Source organism: Lissotriton helveticus, chromosome 2_1 (assembly GCF_964261635.1).
Source record: "Lissotriton helveticus chromosome 2_1, aLisHel1.1, whole genome shotgun sequence".
NCBI classification, from domain to species: domain Eukaryota; kingdom Metazoa; phylum Chordata; class Amphibia; order Caudata; family Salamandridae; genus Lissotriton; species Lissotriton helveticus.
The window spans coordinates 885699349-885723958 of record NC_136059.1 but is presented as its reverse complement, the minus strand read 5'-3'; the positions used below and the strand labels follow the sequence as shown (position 1 = coordinate 885723958).

The following is a 24610-nucleotide window of genomic DNA, read 5'->3' as shown; positions in this document are numbered from 1 at the left end:
TTTCAAATAAAGAATTGTAATGAAGCAGAGGAAAATGGCAATCAGCAAAAGAGGGGTATGTCCGCTAATTAAGACAACAGTTCTTTGTTAACAAACTTTGAAGTAGTTTGTAATCTGCCTGTGCCGTGTTCCATTCTAAGGAGAGTAAAGTGAAAAAAATTACTTTTTTGTTACGCAATCTAGCAAATAAACCAGTCAAGGTAACAGGTGTGTGTTTTTTTAAAAAGAATACTGTTAGGTCTGTACTTTATTATAAATAACCATGTTCACTCATATTTCATCTTCTTGCCAGCAAATGAAGGACATTGGTTCACAAACTTCTAGAAGGTACAGTACATGAACAATTTGATTAAATCATGATTCCTTGAGAAAATAAAGTTCATTCGCATTGAGAGTAAACACTGCAACAAACATATAATAAGACATTAGACCTTGGTAGCCAGTACCGATTGATCATGTAAAGACTCCCCTCAAATTTGTTTTTAAAAAATAAAGATACAATCATAGCATTTTCATTTTCTTTAAAAATTCTAAAGATGAAGAAAAGTAGTGTTTATATAATTAAGTCTTCATATAAATTATAAAACTCAAGTTTATGTTACAGAGTCTCTTCCCCGGTTGGAGAATAAAGCACTTTTGTGGTACCTTCACCAGTAAGTATTTGTATCACATTAAGTTTGTCAAAACACGACGGAGACTGATATTGCATCGTAAATCCCAAGAGTACACTGTTCTGATGCAGTCTTTTATGATCGATGAGCTCCTGGGAATCCTCGGATCCATGGCATCATTGTCACTCCATTTCGAGTGAAAAGAGAAGTACAAAACAAAAAAAACAACACTCCTAAAAACTTGATTGTGAAAAAATCATTGGTGAACAGCAGAGCAATCAAAAAGTCAACTCTGGTCAACACACGTTCCTTGAAATACAACATAGATGAGTCTGAAAATGTGAGGAAGAAATAATATATAATGAGGTAAGCTCCCCTGAAGGTGGAAGGTGCAGAAATGTCAGGAAAGAGTTCGATTGTATCCAATACCTAAATGTTTTTCTAACCATATTTCTGCCAGTTGCATGGTGGACGCAAATGTACTTGCCTTTGAACCTAAGCACATTTTGTATTGCTTAGGATTTAAGTTATGGTCACACTGAACAGGGTGAAACACGTGCACAAGCCCTGGATCTTGACTCCTGAAAGGTTTCAGACCTGACATTATCACTTTAGTGTAGAGGTCTACATCCTCCAGTCCCCAGCCTTGAATCGATGTATCAAATCCACCAACCTGGTCTAAATCACTCTTATAAATACATGTGATTCCAAATCCGTAGTCTCTCCAAAACCCTGATTTCTTTGTGAAAACAAAGTTACTGTCATCTGGAGGGTTTCCTCCATATGCTACTTTTGGATCATATTGGCTAAAGACGATTGGATAATACACCTGCTGTCCCTGAACGGTATTATCTCTGCACCGCTGTAGAAAGTCTGAAGTAAAAATCAGGTCAACATCACAAAACAGCAACAGTGTATCATTGTCAAACTGAGTTGACGCTTTCTCTAGGGCCAACCCTCTGGAAAATTCTCCAGACATTGGGACAACTGTCATTTCTGCCTTAGGATACTTATTGTGGTATTCTTGAAGCAAATCTATGTGCTTGTTGGAATCCATGTAGTTGTCGGAATCGAATAGAATGATGACGAGTTTGACATTCTGCTTTGGAACAAGACACACCTTCTCAAAGTTCTCCATAAACCTCAGGAATATATCATACCTTCCAACCAGGGGAACAAGAAGATGAATTTTTTTGTCACCATTTTCTCTCATTTCCTTGGTGACATGAAACGATGTTAAGATCTTCAAAGAATTTGAAAGGAAGGAGAGTGACTGTGAATCACCCGTAATGCTTTCAACCAGGCTATGAACATCAAGCTCCTCTGCCTCTTTAAAAAATGGTTTACTGAAAGATTGTTGGAGGTATATATGGCGCCTCACCGGAACTGTGACTTTCCTTCCCTTGTGCCTTTTGTACAAAAGTAGCATATCCAATATGTATTCTACTCCATGCATGGGATCTACTCTGCGGTACCCATATTGAATTTCCTTGAAGTCGATAAGCCGCCCCCTAGATTTGGAATTTTCATTGATCATTTCCATCACTTGCATCACAGTATCATCCAACGATGCTCTCATAATGCTGTTTAAACTCTGACATGGTGGTTGGTTCTCGGCCATGGAGTAAATGAGTTTACTTGTTAATAGCTCCCACTCTATCACTTCGTTTCGAGCATGTGGCTGAAAGCGGTTAAAGGAGGGCAATGCTCCTAGCTGCTGGTCTTCTTTACTTATCTCTGTGTTACTGAGCTTGCTCATGGCCAAACTTTCTCGATGGAGCTGGATCGAGCGGTAGCGTAGTTCTGAGATTTTGCGGCTCAGTATGTAATTGTGCAGCCTGTACTGGTAGGCTGGCCTTTTGTTCGGATGCAGTGTTATTGCTGTATGAATTTTGCTGTTGTGCAGATCCTGTATATAACCTTTCCTGTGGTGCTCATAGTTTTCATGAAACAGTTGCTGCATCTATAAAAGAGAATAAATTATGGTTAGCTTGAATAGTTTAAAACATCTTTCATAAAGTCTGCTTGTGTCCTTTCACATTTTATCATTGACACATGTATGCATATCAAGTTGCTAATCCCCCACTGCACGACCCATCTAATGTCTTTCATCTGCAAATACAATAAATACATCATTCTCCAAACCTTGAGCACATTTACTTCCCTAAACTGCTAATATGTACTCAAAAGGAGCAATGCCTTCCCAGTTCCATGTATTAGATGTCAGCAATAACATGTTTCTTCTCACGAGTATTTTTTTTTGCTGAATAAAAATCCATTTCCTGCCAAGATGTACAAATTAATGTGCTCTGTCATTAACAAAGACATGATAGGAATGAATTTAATGAAGAAACACCAAATCGCTTTTAGCATTTACAATTACAGAAACACATAAAGAATCCATAGAGAGCAAGTCAGTAAAATGTACATATTAAAAACTAAAATAATAAAAGGTGTCCAACAGTGTGCACCATTTAAAATCAATCATATGTCTGTCTTCTGCTCTTTTCTTAGGTATCAAACATAAACAAGTTTTAGGCTAATGTCAAAGATGATGAATATGGCCTGGGATCACTAGATCACCAGGACTCCAGTGCGCACTAACTCAATGAAAATTTTCAAAGTTTTCCAATTATTGCATGTTAATCCATATGCTTTGATTTTTGCATCATTTCATTTTAAACACATAAAGTATAATCGAATGTAATATATACATACAAAATGTACAATTGACGTATCATATCAAACATTTTTCACAAATCTTTATGCACAACACAATTATATATACAACCCAATGCATTTCGGGGTTATGAACCCCTTCGTCAGGGGCCTAGATAACTGGTTGCAAACTTATTGCATGGTCTACATAGTTTAGGGAGGATCTCACATCCGGTAGTTGAAAAAGACTACCTCAAGATCTGGGCTTCCCTTGGAGGGAAGTCGCCGATACAACGCCACCTTCTACACACCTCCGCATGGGAGTAAGCCGAGTTTAAGCGAGACTCCGTGAATCACTAAAAGACTCGCAGATTTCCTTTTAACATCGTTGATAAGAAGCCCAGATCTTGAGGTAGTCTTTTTCAACTACCGGATGTGAGATCCTCCCTAAACTATGTAGACCATGCAATAAGTTTGCAACCAGTTATCTAGGCCCCTGACGAAGGGGTTCATAACCCCGAAATGCATTGGGTTGTATATATAATTGTGTTGTGCATAAAGATTTGTGAAAAATGTTTGATATGATACGTCAATTGTACATTTTGTATGTATATATTACATTCGATTATACTTTATGTGTTTAAAATGAAATGATGCAAAAATCAAAGCATATGTATTAACATGCAATAATTGGAAAACTTTGAAAATTTTCATTGAGTTAGTGCGCACTGGAGTCCTGGTGATCTAGTGATCCCAGGCCATATTCATTGTATTGTTGGGTTCTAGCAGGCACCAATCTAGTGCAGCACACGTATCGACCAAGTGGTCAAATTTGAGGACAGAGTGCAATACCACCAACCATACATTTGTAATGTCAAAGATGAGCAACTGCGCTAAGGTTAGAGATTGTTTTATCTTTTACAATCTGGAGATGAAAAGCTTATTGTAGAAATTGTGATTGCTACTTTGTAGGTATTGTTAGATCTATTAGTCAATAGGAAGATGATTTATACCTGGTGAATAACGATTCCATAGTATGATGATATTTCACAAAACATTTGTTAAAAAAATTAAATTTAAATTCACTTTTGGTCAGCCCTAAAAGGTAAAGGGAAATCTGAAAGTGTGATAGTATCGCAAACCATTCCAAACTTTGAATTGCATAGCAAATTTCAACTTTAAAATGAATCTATTTGGCCTAGCATCTGCACCAGTAGCTAATAATCAGGCAAGTTTTATTTGACTGAAATAGGCCAATTTATATGACCTAGTCAATCACAATTTTCGGCTGTATCTGCACAAAGAAACATGCATTGGCAAATCCAATAGTTCTCAACATTGCCTAAGCTACTGGCCTCGTCAATGTGACAGTATGTTGTCTAGCAGCACATCTCCTATTCAGCATGGCTTAAAGTCACTGAAAGTCAAGACTCACAGGATGTTGAGCCGATGCAGAGCACCTGTGCTGGCCACATGATAGCACTTTTTTCAATGATGTTGAGCTATGCTGAACAGCGGATGTGCTAATAGACAAAAAGGCTAAAAGACATTCTCATTGACAAAGCCAATAACTGGTTTTGCCAATGATTGTTTGATGTAAATAGGGTCTTGCTGAGCAAATTTGGAAATGGTAGTGAGAAGCAGTTGAGGAGCTTTGAAGTTAAGTTAGGATGTGGTGAAATGGCCAGAGCTGCCTACAAAGGAACTGGGAAACCAGGTTTAAATCTTGGGGTCGGCTGAGCATTTTGTGATTCTGGGCTATTCATATGTTTTAACAAGTTTTTAAGAAATGCATTGGTTTATGTACACACATGCATTTTAGTGGTATGCATACAAGGAAGTAAGCCCGAAAACACCCATGCTCCTATGGAGGGTATGAAACCAAAGCAAAAATGGCTGTGCAAACTGTGAGCAGTGTAAGGAGACATGTGCTTGGTACATGTGCTATGGGATGGCCAAACACATGAAGAGGGTATGACGCTCGCATGCCTTGACGAATGGCATCTAAGAAAATGAGACGAATGCTAAAGTTTATCAGTGATAGGAGATGGGTTGTCTGTAAACCCGCAGATAGAACACAACATGTCTTTTCGATTTTTGCCAAGCAGTGCATGCGCTATCTAGCTGAGACCTAAAAACAATAAATTTCACACTGGCGAAACCTACTGGCTTACTAATGCTTGTTGTGTTTAGAAACAGGGAGATTTAGTGATTTATCTGTAAAAACAAAATATGGAACTGAGGCCAAGGCTAGTAAGATGATATGGCATCCTCTTGAGAGAGGATGCAGTGTAAGCTGTTGACTATGGAGCTGGTAACCCAGGTCGAGTTTCGGCATCAGCTTTACATCCAAGAATTTGGACAAATCACTTTATCTCACATGCCTACTTTTGCCATGGACACTGAGGGACAGGCAGACCTTGAAGACATCAAGACTCAGTCTGGCGCCTTTGAAAAGAATTCATGTTAAGCAACAATGGCGAACAGAAGCGGAAAAAGACAGAAAGTGTCCAGACGGGAGAAATTTGAAGAAATAAAGAGTCCCACCCTATGAAATGAGATACAACAAGGTGAAAATTGAACAGATACGTCATTTTGCACAGGAGAAACATGCCTGTGCAATGACAGCAGAAGACACAGGTACTTTAGAAACTCTAACATACATACGCATACCTGGTTCATTTGAGGTCTGATTTCCCAGCAATAAACGCCATTGCTGAATGACCACATATGGTGTTTACACGCAGACACATCTAGTACCCACACATGTGGAAAATAAAGAGAGACTACACATGTGCCAATGATTAGCAGCTGTGCACACATGCTCCAATCAGCACATCAGGTATACACGAACAGGACATTAAGGGCAGAATATCAACACTCACTAGAATGAAACAGACTACAATGGGGTTTTAAATCAGTCATGGGGCGGGTGAGAGGGTAATTTGTAGATGGGGCAAGAACAGGGAGGTGCGAGGGAGCAAGCAGAGACAGGAGGGAGGAGGTGGGGAAAACAGCAACTATGAAGGGAAAAGCACTGGGAGGGTGATCTGTGGAAGGGGCATGAGGGTGGGTGGGAGGAGACACAGCTGGTATAAGCACAAGCAGTGTGTTGAGTGCTGCAAAAAGATAGAAAAAATAGGGCCTAAAATGGTCATAAAAACAGGAGCAGAGGATGTTTACAAGTACTTAGTCCATGCAAAACCCAAGAAGAGGCATGACCATGCATACCAGGGACAAATGGTGACAAAGAATATGAGACAGACTATGTAGCGAAATAATGGAAAGCCTGTGAGTGGGCTGATACCCAAAGATTAAACACACATGTCTCTTTGAGACAGTGTATGCACTGTCTAGCCGAGACCTAAAAATGAACTGCCATCTATGACCTTGTTTCTCAGAAACTGTATGCAGGTGTGAAGTGTGGGCAAAAAACTTCTAGAACGCTAAAGAAATATGTTATGTTAGCAATAATAATGTAACCCACCTTTGGAGGTACATTTCCTGAACCAACATATCTTGGTCGAAATCGCACTATGCGTTGTGAGATTTCAACCAGTTTTTTTCCTTTCAATTGGCTATTACCATGTCATCTACACCTTTCTTAAGAGGACAACACCGACTTTGGTGGAGCCCAGCTCTGGAGATCAGAGATCTTCCTCGGTCTGTGGTGAAGGAGGAAGATCCATCAGTGATTGGTGTGGTTTCCTCTACCACACTGACGGGTATTGAATCCGCTGCCTCAAACTCTAAATATTTTCCCAAGTAGCTATACCATAACTCCTCTCAAGAAGACTGTTTGCTGGCCTACAATGGAAATGCATGCACACAGGAAAGCATAGACTATTTTACTGTGCTTTCAGGAACATTTGCACAGTAGAAGTTGATGTCAATGCACAGGTATATCTAATTATGCTCACATTTTACTTCTATAAACTACGAGCAACATTGTATCTGGCATTGATGTTCAAGGAATTTTCTGTATCACATTATGCTCATTCTAAAAGGCAAGGGGATAAGGAAACAAATTGAACTATAAGCAAAGAAATGTGCTGAACTCCTACCGGCTTTTTAAAGGTACCATTCCGCTTTGCCTTAAAGTGGTGGAAACTTCAGTAGAACACTCAGCATATAGTTAGTTTTTGACATTTTGCATGTAAAAACATGCACTATTAACCTGATTAAATTTAATGGAAAACGAGAAAAAAAGATGATAATTAAGTATTGTTCAGGTGTCTGCCTCCATGAAGGAAATCAAGACAAGTCGCTCTGGTTCTATTAACTTTTATTGTTTAGTTCATTACTCATTCAGACTGGCATTGAGCTGAATGTAAGTTTTTTTGATGGAACGTGGATCTTAGGTGGTGGGAAATAAAATAGCACATCCACTGAAGAGGTCACAACACAGTCGTTACTTGATCGTATTATCTGCCACATGGATGCTAGTGAGAGAAGATATTTTGCACCATGCCAGTACTTTTGCAAACCTAGCAGGGCTGGGAAATGCCAAACCGAAGTTCTACTGTATTAAGTGTCCCATCTACCCCTTCCAAGTGATTTTCACAGCCTTTAAGTCTGTGAAAGTGGAGAATATCTTAGATTTTGAATATTATACTGGGGGTCTTTATGGAGCCAGCATGAGCACGCTTCACTTAATAACAAAAACCATAAATATGGAATGGTAAAGTAGGTCTATGATCTGTGAATACCCAAAGGTTGATAGGATGACCTCCCCAAAAAGTGAATAAAATGGCTACCACTGAGTTTGCTAATACTAACAGCGGTTATTTGCAATACTATGAAAATGCATATCTGCAGTAGTACATACACAAAGTTATTCCTTTTCGCATATTAATACATCAAATAGACAGTACAAGAGCAAACGTATGCTCCGATATGATGGCCAACATTTACCATGAACTCCTGCTTTATTTGATAGAGTGCAACTGCCTTTCGTAAAATAAAAGATTATAGTCACACATGTATGACTACTTGTGTCTGTATATGACTATATCTGTTTAATTCTCTTTAGACAAGATGGCTATCAATTTCAGAAACCTGGAGAGAAAGGTAAGCAAAGGAATAGCATTCCTTTATGATTTAATAGGTTCAAAATCTGGACCCAGATCACAAAACATTTGTGGCTGTTGCAAATATATTTCTTTCGTTGTAACTTTTACACTGTTTGGTACAAATACCACACACAACTCTGTTAAGAAAGTAGGTTTGTAGATGTAGTGGATGTGTGAAAAGAATAGTTGCACCTGGTTACTGATTGTATCATAATTCTTTAACAGACAGTTTCCATTACACTGGAACAGAACATAATTTGCCTGTAATCCTAGCAAAGCCAAATGGTAGCAAGAACACAGCAGGTACTTTAGTTTCTAATAATACCTAGTTATTCCGATGACTTTTTTTGTGGTGGTGACATGCTGGTTCCTTTTTCTTGTCCTGTTATGTATTTGTATTGCAATACGGCATTGTGATATTGTTGTGTTGTACTGTGGTCGCTACGTTATGTTGTCTTCTATATTTTTGCCCTGCTGTAATTTTTCTGTGTGTTATATGAATTTGATGTGTTCTGCTGTGTGCTGTAGCTACGCTAGAAACCTAAACCATGCTATCATATTTCCAGAAAAAAACCCACATTTCTTTAAATTCCCAATATCACATAAACCTTTACCACTGCTTTAAGGTGGTAACAAACAGCTGCTAAAACTCTTCAACTCAGTCAGTCAAAACCAGTATACCTTAAATTAGCACTTCCAGTGCACATTTTATGTTGTACAGCACATGGGAGGTTGAAAATATATCACTGAAAATATACCAAACCGTAATCAACTTGCATTGAAGGTCGGATGATAAGGTAGGGGTGGAGAAGACAACTTTGGCATCTTTGGAGACCACACAAACTGAAAAGTCTAGCAATCTGAGGTCAAGGTTCGTGTGGCTATAGGCACTTTTCCTGCATTGCACCATGGACCTTTTTCTTCTACCATTTCTTAAACAGCAGAAACTGCAATGGTACTCGGTTCATAGATACCATTTCTGGTAGAATAATGTCACAAGAGTATTTTGTCACTCCACCAAGTTACGAAAAGAGGTCAAAGGCCACAAACATGTATATGAGATAAAACCTGCATGAATGAGCAGAAGTGGGTGCTGGCAGCACCTGTCTCCATTGTATGGGATATTGTGAGGAGATTAGGGGGACCTGAAGAGGAACAAGCAATGGATATTTTGGGGAAACGGTGAAGCTTTGTTGTTGAACATCAACCTGTCGTACCACACCTATGGCCTCCGAGTGTTTTATTTTAAAATGGCTCCAATAGGAGGTGAGCTGTGCACACAAAGTAAAGAAATACAGCATAAAACGCGCTCAAATGTTTTATTTCCTGTGCAAATTTAGCCTTTGATGACCGATTTACCCTTTGCTTATTTAAAATAGGATGTTCTTCTTTCATGTAAAACATGGATGCAGTGGCGGCTGCTATGGGGTCGTGGTGGTGGGTGGGCTGAGGGAGGCAGGCAGGAGGTGGGGTTAAAAAATGAAAGAAAAATGCACCAATCCACTTACCTGGCTGCCGCCTATAATCTGTTCTTCCACCATTGATGAGGCAGGAACAGGAAGCACCCAGGCTCCCAGTCTCTCTTAGCCAATCACGACGCTGCTCATAGCAGCGTTGTGATTGGTCTGAGCGCCGCTATTTGGCGCTTAGAGAGGGAGTGGGAGTCTGGGCGTGTTCTCCACAATCAGGGTGGAGAACATGCCAGCCTGAGACAGACGCCAAATACGCATATAGGTGCACACACCACTCTGCCCCCTGCTGGTTGACAGCCAAGCCCCACCCTGTCCCTAAAAATTAACTGGGCCAGTACCCTAAATATAAAATTATAATAACGTCATGTCACTATCATGTTATTTTTCGTGTAGGCGATTCTTCTCAGCCTTAGTAGAGGAGCAGCAACTGCATGAATGGTGAAGGTTCTGGTCTGAAGAATTAACGATGCGTGCATGTGCGAATATTGGTGGGTGCAACTTTATTTCCACAGGTGCGGCTGCATTTCTGTCATTTTTACTTGTAATTATGTAGTTGTGGAAGCACCCTCCTTTATGAGTGGCGCAGAGGCGGTTATTGCATTTTCTGTCTGTTTGTACATGTTTCAACGAAGCTGTGCCTAACTAAGAACACGCCAAGAAACATTTGGATGCAGTCTTAGTTAGACACAACTTAATGAAATGTGCACGATCAAATTAAAGTATATTCTACATCTTTCTACAGATTTAGCTGGGAAAATAAATATTACATGACTGATCAGCAATTTTGACAAGAGTGTCATTTGTAAGGAGGGCTAAACCTTTCAACTAGGACGTGATTATAAATTAGTTGACAGAAAGGAATAGCGCAGAGACTGAAAATCTTTGATACCTGAATGATCATAGCGTCTAGTTTTTATATAATTGGATTTAATCATCAGCTACGTTTACACACTAGAGGTTTCCCTGTCAGTCGCTTCAAAAGCTGTTTTCAGAGTACAGTTGTTCCTCGAGTAAATCATCGTGAGAGAATGGCCCAATGGTCACGTGGGTGGCAACAGACTCGCTTCTTATTTTGTAATGTTTGTACTGCCTCTGGACACAAGCTGCATCTGTTCCTAGGGTGGAGTCTGGAATATCACTTACAAGTGAAAGGACAAGACATAGATACATGAGCAAAAAACACAGTCGATGCAGTTTCTGACCGGAAAAAAATTACTGCCTATACACCAAAAGGCATTTTTTTAGCATGTGTAAAGTATGAGTCCAGCAGTACATTACAGAATAAAGGAAATGTGACCTCTGTCTATTGAATGTTGAAACCATCCTTTGTCTACTGATTGTGTGCACCAATGATTCGGCGATCGAGTGTGTGCACCATAGCTACCGTCTACCGAATGTGTGCTCAGTGATTTCAGTGAGGTGAAAGGACTGTGCTAGAGCATGCACAGGCAATTATGCACCAATGTCAGTCCTTTTCATGGGTTCGCGCATTTAGGCAGAACTATTTCCTTTTTCCAGCGCTTGATAAATACACATTTTTTCAGAGGTGTAAAGTTCTAACATTTCTACATCATTTACAACGTTTTTGTGTTAAAAAGAACGCATAGATGTAATAACAATGAATGAAAAAGCTGTGGACTCCCCACACTTCTCATCAAGAAACAGCGTTACACTGTAGATAGTATACAGTGGTACAAACATGGATAGCTGTGGCTAATAAAACACAGCTGGATTCTAATCACATTACACTAGGAAAGATAAATGTATCGAATATTTTCAGAATCCAACTGTTCTACGGCATATGATAGAAAGTGACACATTTTATTACTCTTATTGAATGTGCAAATTTATACTAAATACCTCACTGACATATTTACATTGTTTATCAGTGTGTTACTATAAGTCTTTCTCTGGTATGCTTCTTAACACTCTTAAGGTGTGATCCGGCTACATTTTTAACTGGGAAGAATTTACATTATAAAAGGTAATGTGATTTGATTATAAACAAGACTACAAACTACCCACTAGCCGACTAGAGACCAATTGGACTAAGACCTTGTGTGTTACTGTACTATCGTTTAATATACTGCTTAATACAAATATGCATGGAATGGAGCTAGAATGGAGCTAGACTGGACCCACTGTCCATTATAGATCTTGCCTACATATAGATGTAGCTGTCTGTTGTTGCACATCTACTGCCTGAAATGTAATATACATGGGCTATGTGTCAGCTCTTTGCTAATTATTGGCTGCCTTTCTTGTCTTTCTCAGATCCATGCTCCGTTCTTCTTTGTTCTTCTGTTTGCCCCATCCGTGGAGCATTTCTGATTGGATGACTTGTTTCCTTCCACTGCTGACAAGATGGCACTACTTTTTATTATTATTTGTTAATATTATTTTGCAATTGTTTGTGGGCTTGGCAGCTACACACTGTGGCCCAGCAGATAACTTCTCCTCTTGCTTTTCTTGTTAATAGATTCCGCTTTCCTTTTTTTTAAATGTTATAATTATTTCTGTGAAAGGCTGGCGGCTGGGCACTCCTACCATGCCACTTGTTTCTCTCCTTTAGTGCTCATGAACATACTTCTTTTGTTTTTATATTCTGCAACTTGGAATGGAGGAGAAACAGCATTCCAAGATGGATCTGCTTGAGTGCATTCATGGGGAAGTACCAGCAGTCATTTTGGATTTTTTTTTCAAAAAGGAAAAATATTTCAAAATGTTCAGTTATACATCTGCATGCATGTGGTTATCCTAGATTGTTTTTTTACTTAAACAAAATCAAAGCAAACCAGCATTGGAAAAGCCAAGAGCTCTGAACTTGGTTCTAAAAGGCAAGTCCTATTGGCTTTACCAATGCTTGTTGAATTGTGGAAGTACGACAGTTTTCAGTGAAAGTATAGAACAGATTAAGCAAGAAGCCATTAGACATTAATTTATGAATGATCTGAATTGAATTGTCAATAACTGAGAGGAATGTTAGGAGGTTATAAGAGCCCTCAGCAATAAAGTCATTATAGTCCTCTTCAATCCTGTCTTTTTAGACCTATTTTTGGTAAATCAGTGCTCTGAGGTCAGGTGCCTCACAGTGCCATTACCCTCACCATTCACATGCCGTTCCAGTGTAGAATCCATTCACAAAGTATTTTTGCAGAGTAATTCTACCTTACTTGACTAAGTTCCAAAATTAAAACAAGCTTACTCAAAACCTGATTCACAATACTTTTTTATTTAGGACAAAACATGTGTAAGTCTAAGAAATTCATGAGCATGCCACACCTATGTCTGGCGAGAGATGCCATATTTCTGTGCGGTTGCACGTCAAACGGGTTGTCATAGGAGGAGAAAACTTCAGCGAGGAGTATTAAGACAGATGATGGTGTCATATTACAGAAGCCATTTTGATTATCGTGAATGAACCCAGGAACCACATTGCTTCTTTCTATGCAGTGACTGGCTCAAAAATATTTCCTGTCCTTGTGGCAGGAAATCCATATTTGTGGCAGTGGTGCAACAGGTTTGGGGCTCATAGTGGTAATATTAATAAAGGACTACACAATCAAGGAGCACCTGTGCCTAAAATTTTGTTGTATAAACTCTTTGACATATATTTTATGCAATATGTTATCTGAACATTCAGAAAATGAGGACAATTGATGATAAATGAATAATAGTACTGATGAGGTACTGTTAGAAATGGGGGTCTCTAGTTGGCATAGGTAGGCACATTTGTCCAAATAGGGACCCTTGCTTATAGTCAGGGTAAGGGGGATACACACATTAGATAACCCCTGCTCACCCCCTTGGTAGCTTGGCAGGAGCAGACAGGATAATCCCAAAAGCAATGTGTAAACACTCACAGTAACACAGTGAAACACCACAAAAGGACACCACACCAGTTTAGAAAAATAAAATATCTTTATCTGAACTAAACAAGATCAAAATGACAAAAATCCAACGTAAACAGTTACAAATAGGACTTTCAAAAGGTTTCAAGAACGTGTACCATAGAAAACTATGGATGCCTGACTTTTACACAAAGTACCTGAAGATGCGTCAAAGTTCACATGGCCAAACAGCCGCAGAGAAACCAAGTATTGGAAAACGCAGTGATGCGTCAGTTCCTGAGTCCTTAGGGAGGTGAGCCGACAGTTCTGCTGCACACAGGAGCAATGATGCGTCGAATTTGGACTGTAGGGGGAAGTAAGGCGTCGAAATCCAAGACGATTCTGGTCTGTGGGTGATGCGTGAAAAAACTTGGTGCACAAGTACAATGCGGGCACTTCGGAGGTGATGCGTCGCTTTTCGAGGCTTCGCGCAGTCCGGCGATGGTGGTGCGGGCTGCGCGGTGAGACTTTGTGTTGCCGGGCAGACTCGGCAAGGCTTCCCTTCATCCCGTGTAGGTTCCAAGAGATTTTGCACAGCTTTGCGATGCTTTCCGCCGGTTCTTGCAGAGATTAGCTGCAAATCTCACCTCTGAGGCCCTGTACCTGGAAGGAGGCACCTCAGGCAAGGGTAGGACTCACAGATGGCGGAGTCCAACAGCACCGCCAAATTTGCAGGAAGTCTTTTGTGTCCCTGAAACTTCAGAACAGTAGGCCAGCACACGTCTCCTTCCAGCATGGGACACAGCACACAGCAAAGTCCTTCTCCTTTCTTTGGCAGAAAGAGCAATGGCAGGCCAACCCCAGACACACAGCAAGGGCAGTACTTCTGCTCAGTCTCTCCAGCTCTTCTCCTTGGCAAAGGTTACTCTTGAATTCCAGGAATGATCTAAATTTCTGTGGTTTTGGGTCTCATACTTATACCCCAAAATGTCTTTGTTCTCTTTGTGCAAGGTGCTCTGAGCCCGGTTCAAACCAGTTCTGGAGGCACTCTGCAAGTTCACAACAACATCCATCGTCAGTGTGAGCCTTGGCCCCAGGCACACCATGGGCGGGCAGAGCCAGCATTGTGGAACGCAGGCAATGCCCTATTCAGGTACAGGTGCTACTCCGCTCACCACTCCAAATGCAGATCAGCTCTATTCAGCCTAGTGCTGACTCGTCCAGACTCCTGGAGCCCCTGCGGCTCCCCAGCCCCTGTCACTCCAAAGCCAGACAGTCAATCCACAAACAGGCAGAGGCCCATAGGATGGTTAAACAAGAAAATAGCCACTTTCTAAAAGTGGTATTTTGAAAACACACAATTAAAAAAAAAACATCTTTACTAAAAGATGTGTTATTAAATCCTAGGTTCAGGGATACCAAACACCATTTTTTGATCTTATCCCTATGGGGAGAAATGCTTGTAAAATGTTACAAAGCATTCCCCATTCCGTCCTATGGGGCAAGAGAGCCTTTCAATAGTGAAAAACGAAATCAGCAGCATTTCCCTATCAGGACATGTTACACACACCAGTACATGTCCTACCGTTCACATACACTGCACTCTGCCCAGGGGTGTATCTTGGGCCTACCATAGGGGTGCCCTATATGTAAGAAAATGGAAGATTAAGGCCTAGAAAGTGGGTGTATATGCCAAGTCGACATGGCAGTTCACAAATTGCACACAGGCACCGCGGTGGCAGGCCTGAGACATATTTTCAGAGCTACTAATGTGGGTGGCACATTCAGTGCTGCAGACCCACTAGTAGCATTTGATTTACCAGCCCTGGCACAATCAGTGCACTTTACTAGGGACCTACTGGTAAATCAAATACGCCAATCATGGATAATTAATCACAATAACAATTTACACAGAGAGCATATGCACTTTAGCACTGATCAGCAGTGGTAAAGTGTCCAGAGTCCTATACCCAAAAAACACAAGTCAGGAAAAGATAGGAGGAAAAAGGAAAAAGTTTTGGGAAAACCCTGCAAAAAGGGCCCTTTCCAACAAGTATATTAATCAACACCATTAATGGTTAATGTGGAAAAAATACTTCATCAGAACTTCAAGCAGAGTCATATATTTACTGAAGATTGAATAGTTTGATGCATATGTGAATGTCATAGGTAGTTGTCATGGTAAGCTAGTCTAACAGTGTATGCTTGCTACATCCTGCTAGTGACACACATGAGGGACAACATCACTACTTATCACAGTGCTGTGATCAACTTTAACGTGTTGGCCCTACGATGTCAAGCTGGGTAAGTTTGGTGCTCCCTGAATGCCTGTTTCTGCGTACGTTGTGACCTGCTTTTAGATAGAGGAATCATTGAAAACTAGCTGCACCTCTTACAAATATGAAAACTTAAAGTGATTTTATGAGCACCCCAGCGAAAGTAGTTGTTTTGTTTATTGGGAAACCCACTAGAAAATAAACTCCTCTGAGGTATCCTCGCAGACCGAACAAAGGTATTCCCATGAACATAAAACAAAGAACAAAAATGCAAAACCCATGAATGTTCATAGCCAAAAAAACTTAAAATAACTGTTAAAATACCCCAATATCAATTCAAATTAGTAAATCAGGCTATACAACGGCAAAAATCAGCTAAACATGACATTAAATTCACATTAGAATGTATTTGCAGTATTTAGTGTGGAAAAGGCTAAAGAGCAGTGGATCAAGTAGAACAGAAACAATAAAGAGACCAATACAGACTGTCTAGTGCAGTATCAACGAGCAGCGGCACATTTACAAAAAAAAGTCAAGTCAACTAAAGGTTGTGAAAATAGCCAAGCCATCAAGAAGAGCAACATGTAAAATCAACAACAAATCACCTAGAAGCAATGTGTTTTGCAGTGTACACTATATAAGGAGCATAACACACACGAAAGATACTCAGCAGAATCAAATACTTTTTACTTTTACAACAAAAACAAGCCATTACTAAACTTGACGCTTTAAAAAAATCTGTTTTAACCATACACAAACAACCAATTGTTGTACATCCCAAAACCCTACGAAAGAGCATCAGGATTGTGAAAGATCTTTATTGCCATACTAAAGGTAGAAGGATCTATATGCATGTTGATATCATGACATAGTCAAATATCAATGAAGAGGGAAAGAGAAGCTGTGGTCCATTCGGCTTCCAAATGTTAGTACAAAAATCAAAAAGGGGTACACTCCCCGCTATTAAGAGCCATAATGCGCTCTTAAACACACCCCGGTCCTGACGAAAGCCTCTAGAGGTTCCACGAGGCTGATACATGTTGACCAACACCAGTGCAATAGACCAGTAACTGGGTCTATACACGCAAGACTGCGTTTTTAATTTCCCACATTACAACTTCATTAATAAAATACATGAAAGTGATATAGGGAATTTTACTTCACTTATCAGAGCACGAGCACACCCTCTTTTTCTATTCCTGGCCACTACTGACAAACCTGTTGGTCTTCCTCCATGCGGAGGTAAGCATATTGACAAAGGAAAAGACCTTATGATTATGCTGTTATGGTACACTGAGGCGGAGAACCAAGATTTACACCCTTTTGCCTGTATACGTATAGGAGTTTTTTTTTTACAAACACGGTTCCCACACAAACTAAGACCCTGGTTATACAGGACAAGTGGTCCATTCTCCCCCCTTTTTGATTTTTGAGATATCATTACATAAACATGCATGTTAACATCGGGCTTGTCCTTTCTACTCACTCTTGGAGTGCAGTGCAGTGCTATCCACATGCCGCATACCACCCATCACTTAATAGGAAATCGTTTTAGCCGAACAGAGCACTTGAATCTTGTTTGACAAACATGGTTCTGTTTATACAACAGCAACGCCTCCAGATCTAAAAATAGTACAGTGTATTTGTTATTCGAGCGCATAAATCAGCTTTAGGATGAAAGGGCTGGCTGGGTATGCACCAGGGGTACCGACGTCACTGAAGAAGCTGTGCATTGTGACCTGAGAGCCAGGAAGTATGAGCACCGGCAGTGGCAGGACTGGGCACGTGCACCATTATCCATTTCCACAGCTTGAAGTCCATATTATTAAGAGGCAGCGCGAGGAGCCTCCTCATATGTCAAAAATGACTCCAGGTGCAATTATATCGTTTGACTTGAGGTGACGCCTTCCAACTGGATAAGTGATGTGGCCCATCTGGCAGTGCAGTGGTAGGCAGCACTCGGAGACAGCCGCCAGCGCCCGCTGCCAGTGTGAAATAGCTGATGATGAAATTTGGGAGGCCTAATCATGCGGCAATGTAATTAAAATTACCAATTATTGTGAAATACGTGAGGAATGGTGGAGAGAGCAGATCTCTGCATCCAGTAAAAAATATTTGAAGATAGCTAATGCGCGAGAATCCTGTAATTTGCATTGCAAATGTAGGAACACTTCCCCGCAGTTAAAAATAGTGAACCGAATAAGTATTTCTGGCCCCCTCTATTTTTTCAGCTTAATGTCGTACAGCATTTTCCGCGACGAAGGGCTCTGATAGCGGAGAACTTTGTGCAAAGGAGTTCATTTTACAGTTTTACGAAACGAATGGGTGGCGGTGTTCTCTTATAGCAATGTCACACAGTTTAGGATAAAGCTTGCACTCTAATGGGGACAAAAGCACGCCGATATAGAAGTCAAATTATTCCGTTATATTTGTTTTGTAATGGTGTGAAAGGCAATGGCCGTTTGAACTCTGCAACGTCCTTATGCTGGCTTGGAAAACTAAATATAGCTGTCGTTTTTAAAATAAATAATGATCCTATTACCCTACCTTTTCAAGTTATACAATGCCAGATTATGCTAACTCGTCCAGCAAGATGTACTACTTGTCTGCCAAAACGGTTTAGATTAATGCACTGTTCTGTGAGGCTTGTTCATAATTTTCACCAGTGCACGTTTTCAAACCTACAGACCAGAAGTTTAGTCCTGTGACAGGTCTAAGGCACAAGACAAGATATTGTAATGTCAATAGGTGACTGAAAGTGCTTGGATGCACTCATCTAAGCAGTGCAAGCACTCAGCTACTCATCATCCACTCACACACTCACCCTTGCACTCATGCATTAATTAATTCACCCTTCCATTGACTCATTCTTGCATTCATCCACTTGCCCAGGGCTTTAAGTAGCCCGCTCTTTTCTTAAAAGCAGGTGCCGAAACGGTTCCCTATCGGGCTCTCAATTTTTTCTCTCAGGGTGGGAAAAAACCCAACTCTGCGATAGTAGCACCTATCACTGCTTTTGATGCAACTTCTAAGAGACTCGTTTTTCAGTTTTATATAGCGCACACTTGGAGCGCTTTACATGAGAACTAGTTACATTACATGAGTACATTTTCATTTTTTGAATCACTGGATGTTGAGCCGACGTGAGGCTCGAACCTCCTTTCTCAGCTCGAAAATTGGCAGCTCTAGCCTTAGGCCACATCCTCGCTCACAAATACGGCAGCATGTTCAGTATAATATACAATGAAAACATAGTTGGTTCTAATTTATCTTATGCAATTTACGACCATTGACAAAGCCAATAGTCCTGGCTTGTTGTAGATGTGATGTCTCTTGTATTATATAGATCTGGGGGCAATGACAAAAGAAGCAAAATACCAGTGGGGCGGCACACTATGCTAAGCAGAGATTTTTTGCTTAAGTGTTTAAACCACGCCCATAATTACATCGTTCACGCTCCTTTGAGAGACCCCCCAGTTTTTTCATCCCACTTAAAGCCCTGCACTTGCCCATCCTCAATTCCACACATACAAAGGCACCAATGAAAATAGAGGCACTTTCAATATTAAACTCACCAGCTGGCTTTGTTGCTAGGTTGCAATGAGTGCAAGAGTGTTTCTAGTAAATGTGTGACTGTCAATGAGAAGTCTGAGAGCATTTCCATTACTGGGTGACTGATATCCTTTGAGGGTTGGAAAGTGCTGTTGTTACTATTTGACAAGTTGGCTGATTGGCATGAAAGTGTTCTGCTAGTGTGTGAATGCTACTCTGATGGGTAATGGTTTGCGGTTGGTGTTGCAGGACTGCCATTGGGTGCTATAAGAAGGCTTTCAGTACTCTGTGAGGAGTCAGTGGCATAATGAAACTTGAGGGGGGCCCTAGAAAGGTATATGGAGGGACCCATCTCGACTCAGTCAGGAGCTCTCCGGCCACGGTACTGTACTGAGGGCCCCCCTGCAACACAGGGGCTGCTGGGGCCCAGGGGCCTAACGAAACTTGAGGGGGCCCCCCTGCAAAGCACATGGAGCCCCCCCCCCCGTGGCACGGCCCACCATGCCTCCCCGGCGGCGCGGCCCACCATGTACCACTTTGCCCTACCACCCAGAAATCTAGCATATTTTGCTTTGAAACCTCCAACATTTAAATGAATTGCCTCTATATTGTCTTTCTGTAAGTTCTAGTGAGAAAGTGGGAAACATCACCGTTCTTTAGCCCATTCTGCCACCCCAGTTCAGACATGGCCATATGCAAATCAGTCTGACCCTGTGCCTCATGGGAACATGGGAACAGTCCAGCCCGAACTGCCAAGCCATGTCATAACATCTAACATTTGGGCCTAATTGCGACAGAGCAACCTGTCCGACAACCGACAAGCTCTAAATCAGGCCCTAAGCTTTCATAAGACCTGGAAGCCGCACAAAATGCAGGTGTGCAACTTGTTTATTCTGCCAATAAGTCATAGTGGTCATTTTGTGGTAGAGTGTCTGGCATAGCAATGCCTTCCTGGCCTAGGCTCGCTACCATCTCATTCTCTACAGTCTGCCTGCAGACAGACTTTGGCTTACGTGTGAAACGATTTGTATGGCACTAAAGGGTTGTTGACATCGATATTTCATGCCGAATATCTATGCAGACCCAGGATTGTAAGATCACAGTCCGTTAGCCTTGTTTGTGTAATAGCACAATGCCAGGACAACAGTACTCCCATGAGGACTCCAAAGGCTATTGTGGGGAATCCTACTTTCAGACAAACAATTAGGAACGAGATAGAATACAATTTTAGGAAAATGATGAGTTGACCTGTGAGGTGCTACGGACAAGTCACTGAATCATACATTAATCATACATGCTGCTACCCAAGTTTATGAATATCGAAAGCTAGTGCGCCAGTCGTCATGATTTATGAAGTCAAAGTGCTGTTATTTACAATTCAACGCTGTCTTGCCATCACTTTTAAACAAAAGGGATTTTTTTTTAAATGCGTCTTATCCATTCTCATCAAAGTTGCCATTTTGACACAAGGACATTTCTCTATTTTAAACATTTTTCCAGCTTAGCGTGTACCATAAACTTTTAGCAAAACTTTCAAAGCATCATTCCCAAGATTTCTCCAGTTCATTATTGCTGCTTCAGTTGCATGCATGTGTTGGTGCCCCTCCTCGCGCGCAGCAGCGCACCTGTAAGGACCTTAACATTCTTATGAAGAGGTTCTGCGCTGGTAAAGCAAAAGACACAGTTGAAACAAACATGCACTCACCAGCATGTAGAGCACAGCGCAGTGACTCTGTGACCATCGGAACTCGTGGCTGCTCAAGGTAGATACCTCAAAATCACTTGAGTAGCCTTTCCAATGAGATAGGGAAGAAAGCAAGCACTGGCAAATGCCATTGAGTTAGACTTGTGTTTGCTGAAAGGTTTTAACAAGCTTCACTGGCCTACAGCAGGGTTACAGCATGGGCGGCAACAGCTTAAGCTTCCCTAACACGAGGAGCAAGAGCAAGCTAGCAGACAAATTTGTAAAATATGAAGTCCAGGTGCTCAAATGTTTGTCAGAGGCCACACCCACTTCACCCAGATCCACCCACTTCCTATATTTGCTCCACTCACATCCTCGTCTGGCACTGCTAAAAGCCAGATGTAATACCACCATGCAATTTTTGGGGATGTCAAGGCTGGAGTGTGAAACAATATCTTTAATGCTCCCACTCTGCTCACTGCCCAAGTTGTGTATTATGTGTGTAATCCCTGGTTCTCGCGGGTGTGCAAACAAAACTCTTTTGTTCTGAGTTTGCACTGGTGACCCTAGAACCAGCAGCACATTGACTCAGCAGCTCAGCCTTCAAGGCACCTACACTGAGTCAGAACTTAGTTCGAACAGAGCTTCAAATGCACCTACACCTGGGTTTCATGCAGAAAAAGGGTCCCCACATTACAACATTGGAGAAGATTGTACCTCAACAATCCAGATTCTAACATACCATAAAATGTGCATTTGTAGCACACACGCTCGCCCTAGACAAAGCCTCTTGGCGCTACTGGCAGGCATTGGATGTTTACTGATACCCAACTCAATGATACTGATTTATTTTGATCTTTTTTCAGTTGTCATAGGGAGAAGTGAACTTGTTCAGGGGCATTAGAGGGATTTACGCAAGTACCAGATTACATTCCACAAGGTCTGTTTTTTTTAGGCAGGGAAGATTAAGTGATTTGTCCAGAATCACAAAAGGAGCCAACGCCGGACTCAAACCTGGTTCCCCAGTTCCAATCTAGGCAGCTCAGGCCCTTTGGCCCCCATCTCCTCAGAAAGATGAAAGTCTGAGAGGACACAGAGAGAACATGAGTTTCAACACAGGCCCCTGCAATGGATGTGCAAGTCCAGGGAGAGGGACTAAGTCCAGCTATAACTCAACTGACTCTGAGAGAGCCTCCTTTATCTTCAACATTCTTAGAGCCCTGAAGTACCCAGAAAGGAGACATGCAGGGTGCTGTAAAACTCCCACACAGATAAAAAAAATAATAACTCACCCATACAATACCCCGTCCTAACTCTGTTCAGCTGCTGATCGCAGTGGTCCAGGCCCCCTCACAGCACGGATTACCTTTGACTTGAGATAACCCAGTTTAACCAGCTGTGCTTCTTCCCCAAACAACCATTTCCGCAGCAACTTCCAGCTGGGCCATTATAGGGCTGGTGTGCTCTTATCCCGAAACACATTTATCCCATATTTTTAAGAATGTTTTAAACATTTTAGCATCTTCTTTTTCCTCTGTAATTACTTTCCCCTTCTATCAGTTTGCTGCTGGACAAGCCCACCTCAGCGCCGAAAAGCCCTGACTGGACTTGCTGCTCTAGGTACAGGGACAGCTTCTGGCCCAGAACCTGCAATGCAGGTTCATTAAGCCTAACAAAACCACAAAAAACATAAATGATTAAACATAATATTGCAAGGCATGATCTGACATGAGGAGGACGCACCTCAGAGATTGTCAGTAGGTTTACAAATCAAGATAACTTGTGCCGATTTCGCTTGACTCAGGACTCGTTCCAACAATATAATTTAAAAAAATAACAAGGCATGGTTTATATTTTCAGATGACAGCATAATTGTGTTCAAACTATTACTTGAAAGTAGAAGCAGAAGACATTTGAAGCCACCGAGTAGCAACCAGCAAATGACGTCCTCAAATAAAGTGAGGTAAAACCACAGTTCCAGTAATGCTATGTAGGCACCGTGGCATGCACCCATTTCATGCCACTGCCAGTTGTGGTCAGTCTGATTCCTTGAAGTGCTCAGGGTGTCACATCTGAGCGCTTCAGCCATCAGCTTTGCTTACAAGTCTTGAGCTGCCACGTTTCTTGGGCCTTCGAGATGGAGGGTCAAAGGCCGGTCTCCTCTCCTAAGGATGTCTTGCTCTGGCTGGCAGCAGGATTTAGCTAAATAAAAAAACTTCCTGCCTGGTATCAGTCACGCTAGCTAAAGTGCACAGGCAATGAGGCGCAGCGTGGACCACAGGAAGCTGGCCCCACACAACTCTCTCTTACTGCGGTGGGTGTCCGGCCAAGAAAAATAAAGTTTAATGTGATTTCACAATATTCCAACTCAATTTAGCCAGCCAGTAGGCCCATCACCATCATCCTGCACCTCGGAGTCGATTTCGGAGACGTCACATACAGGGCACAAGTCCTAAAAAAAGAAGTGGGGGGACTCTCCAAGTTAGGCGTGGTCACAGGAAGTGACATCACGACAGGAAGTGACATCACGACAGGAAGTGACATCGCGACAGGAAGTGACATCACATGTAAGGCAGATCTATCATTTGCATATATCGCAAGATTTAACTACAGAAGCTGCTTAGTACTTAAGCCTGTGACTTAAGGTCCCTGTATGGAGGAATTAGCAGCCCAAATGTGGATGAACTTTGGCGGACAACTACATTAGTCAAGCCATTAAGTGCTGTAAGCGAGGCATACTAAAACATGGGACCATGAACAAAAGCAGAATTTGTGTGTTGAAAAAAGCCAAAGAAAATCACGACAATTCCACAAGGGAACTAAGAGGAAAGTCAATTGGAAAGGCCATGCATGATGTGCAGAGGAGCATTGGTCAAGAGCAAAGAAAAAGATACAGTTCCTCAAGCTATGTTACGCGCTTGTAAAGGATGCTTATGTGTAAGGCTCCTAGTTTTTACAGATTTTTTACAGATAAATACAGACAGAAAATAATGTGTTTACTGTCTACATTTATTTGTAAAAGTGAATAAATACAGAAAATTGTCCTACTTTTAAGTGACTCTCTGTGCTGTCTTTCATAAATTATAGGCCAACAGCTGGACAGCATGTAAATAAAAAAACAGGAGGACATTTCTTTAAATAAAGGCATATGTCAACATACATTTATGGTATAATGCTAGTATTTACAGTGGATGTATTGTTATGTAATATTTGCCAGCTTAATAGCTAAAACTCGCCAAACAGCAAAGTATGAGGGCTCGCCTATCAGTTAAATAAATATGGAAATGTACAGTTTGACAACCTCATTTATACGCAAAGCACACAATAAAAATGGATAAATACAGATAAAATGGGCACCAGAAAATACAGCCATTGTTGATCAGAAAAATCATTGAGAAAGCAGTGTGCCCCAACTCCAAACCCAGAATAATCTCTTCAAGGACGACCACACCGGT

At 41.3% G+C, this 24610-nt stretch overlaps 1 protein-coding gene across 2 annotated transcripts in view; it reads right to left on the bottom strand.

The window, feature by feature from the left end:
- Nucleotides 1–210: 210 nt before the first annotated feature.
- The window catches only part of CHSY3 (chondroitin sulfate synthase 3), a 749858-nt gene continuing 725458 nt past the window's right edge, over nt 211–24610 (bottom strand). For both annotated transcript variants that reach the window (XM_078675615.1, XM_078675614.1), the window contains one exon: nt 211–2574. In XM_078675615.1, coding sequence (XP_078531741.1) covers nt 1012–2574 — 1563 coding nt within the window. In that variant the 3' untranslated portion in view covers nt 211–1011. The remainder of the gene's footprint in view (nt 2575–24610) is intronic.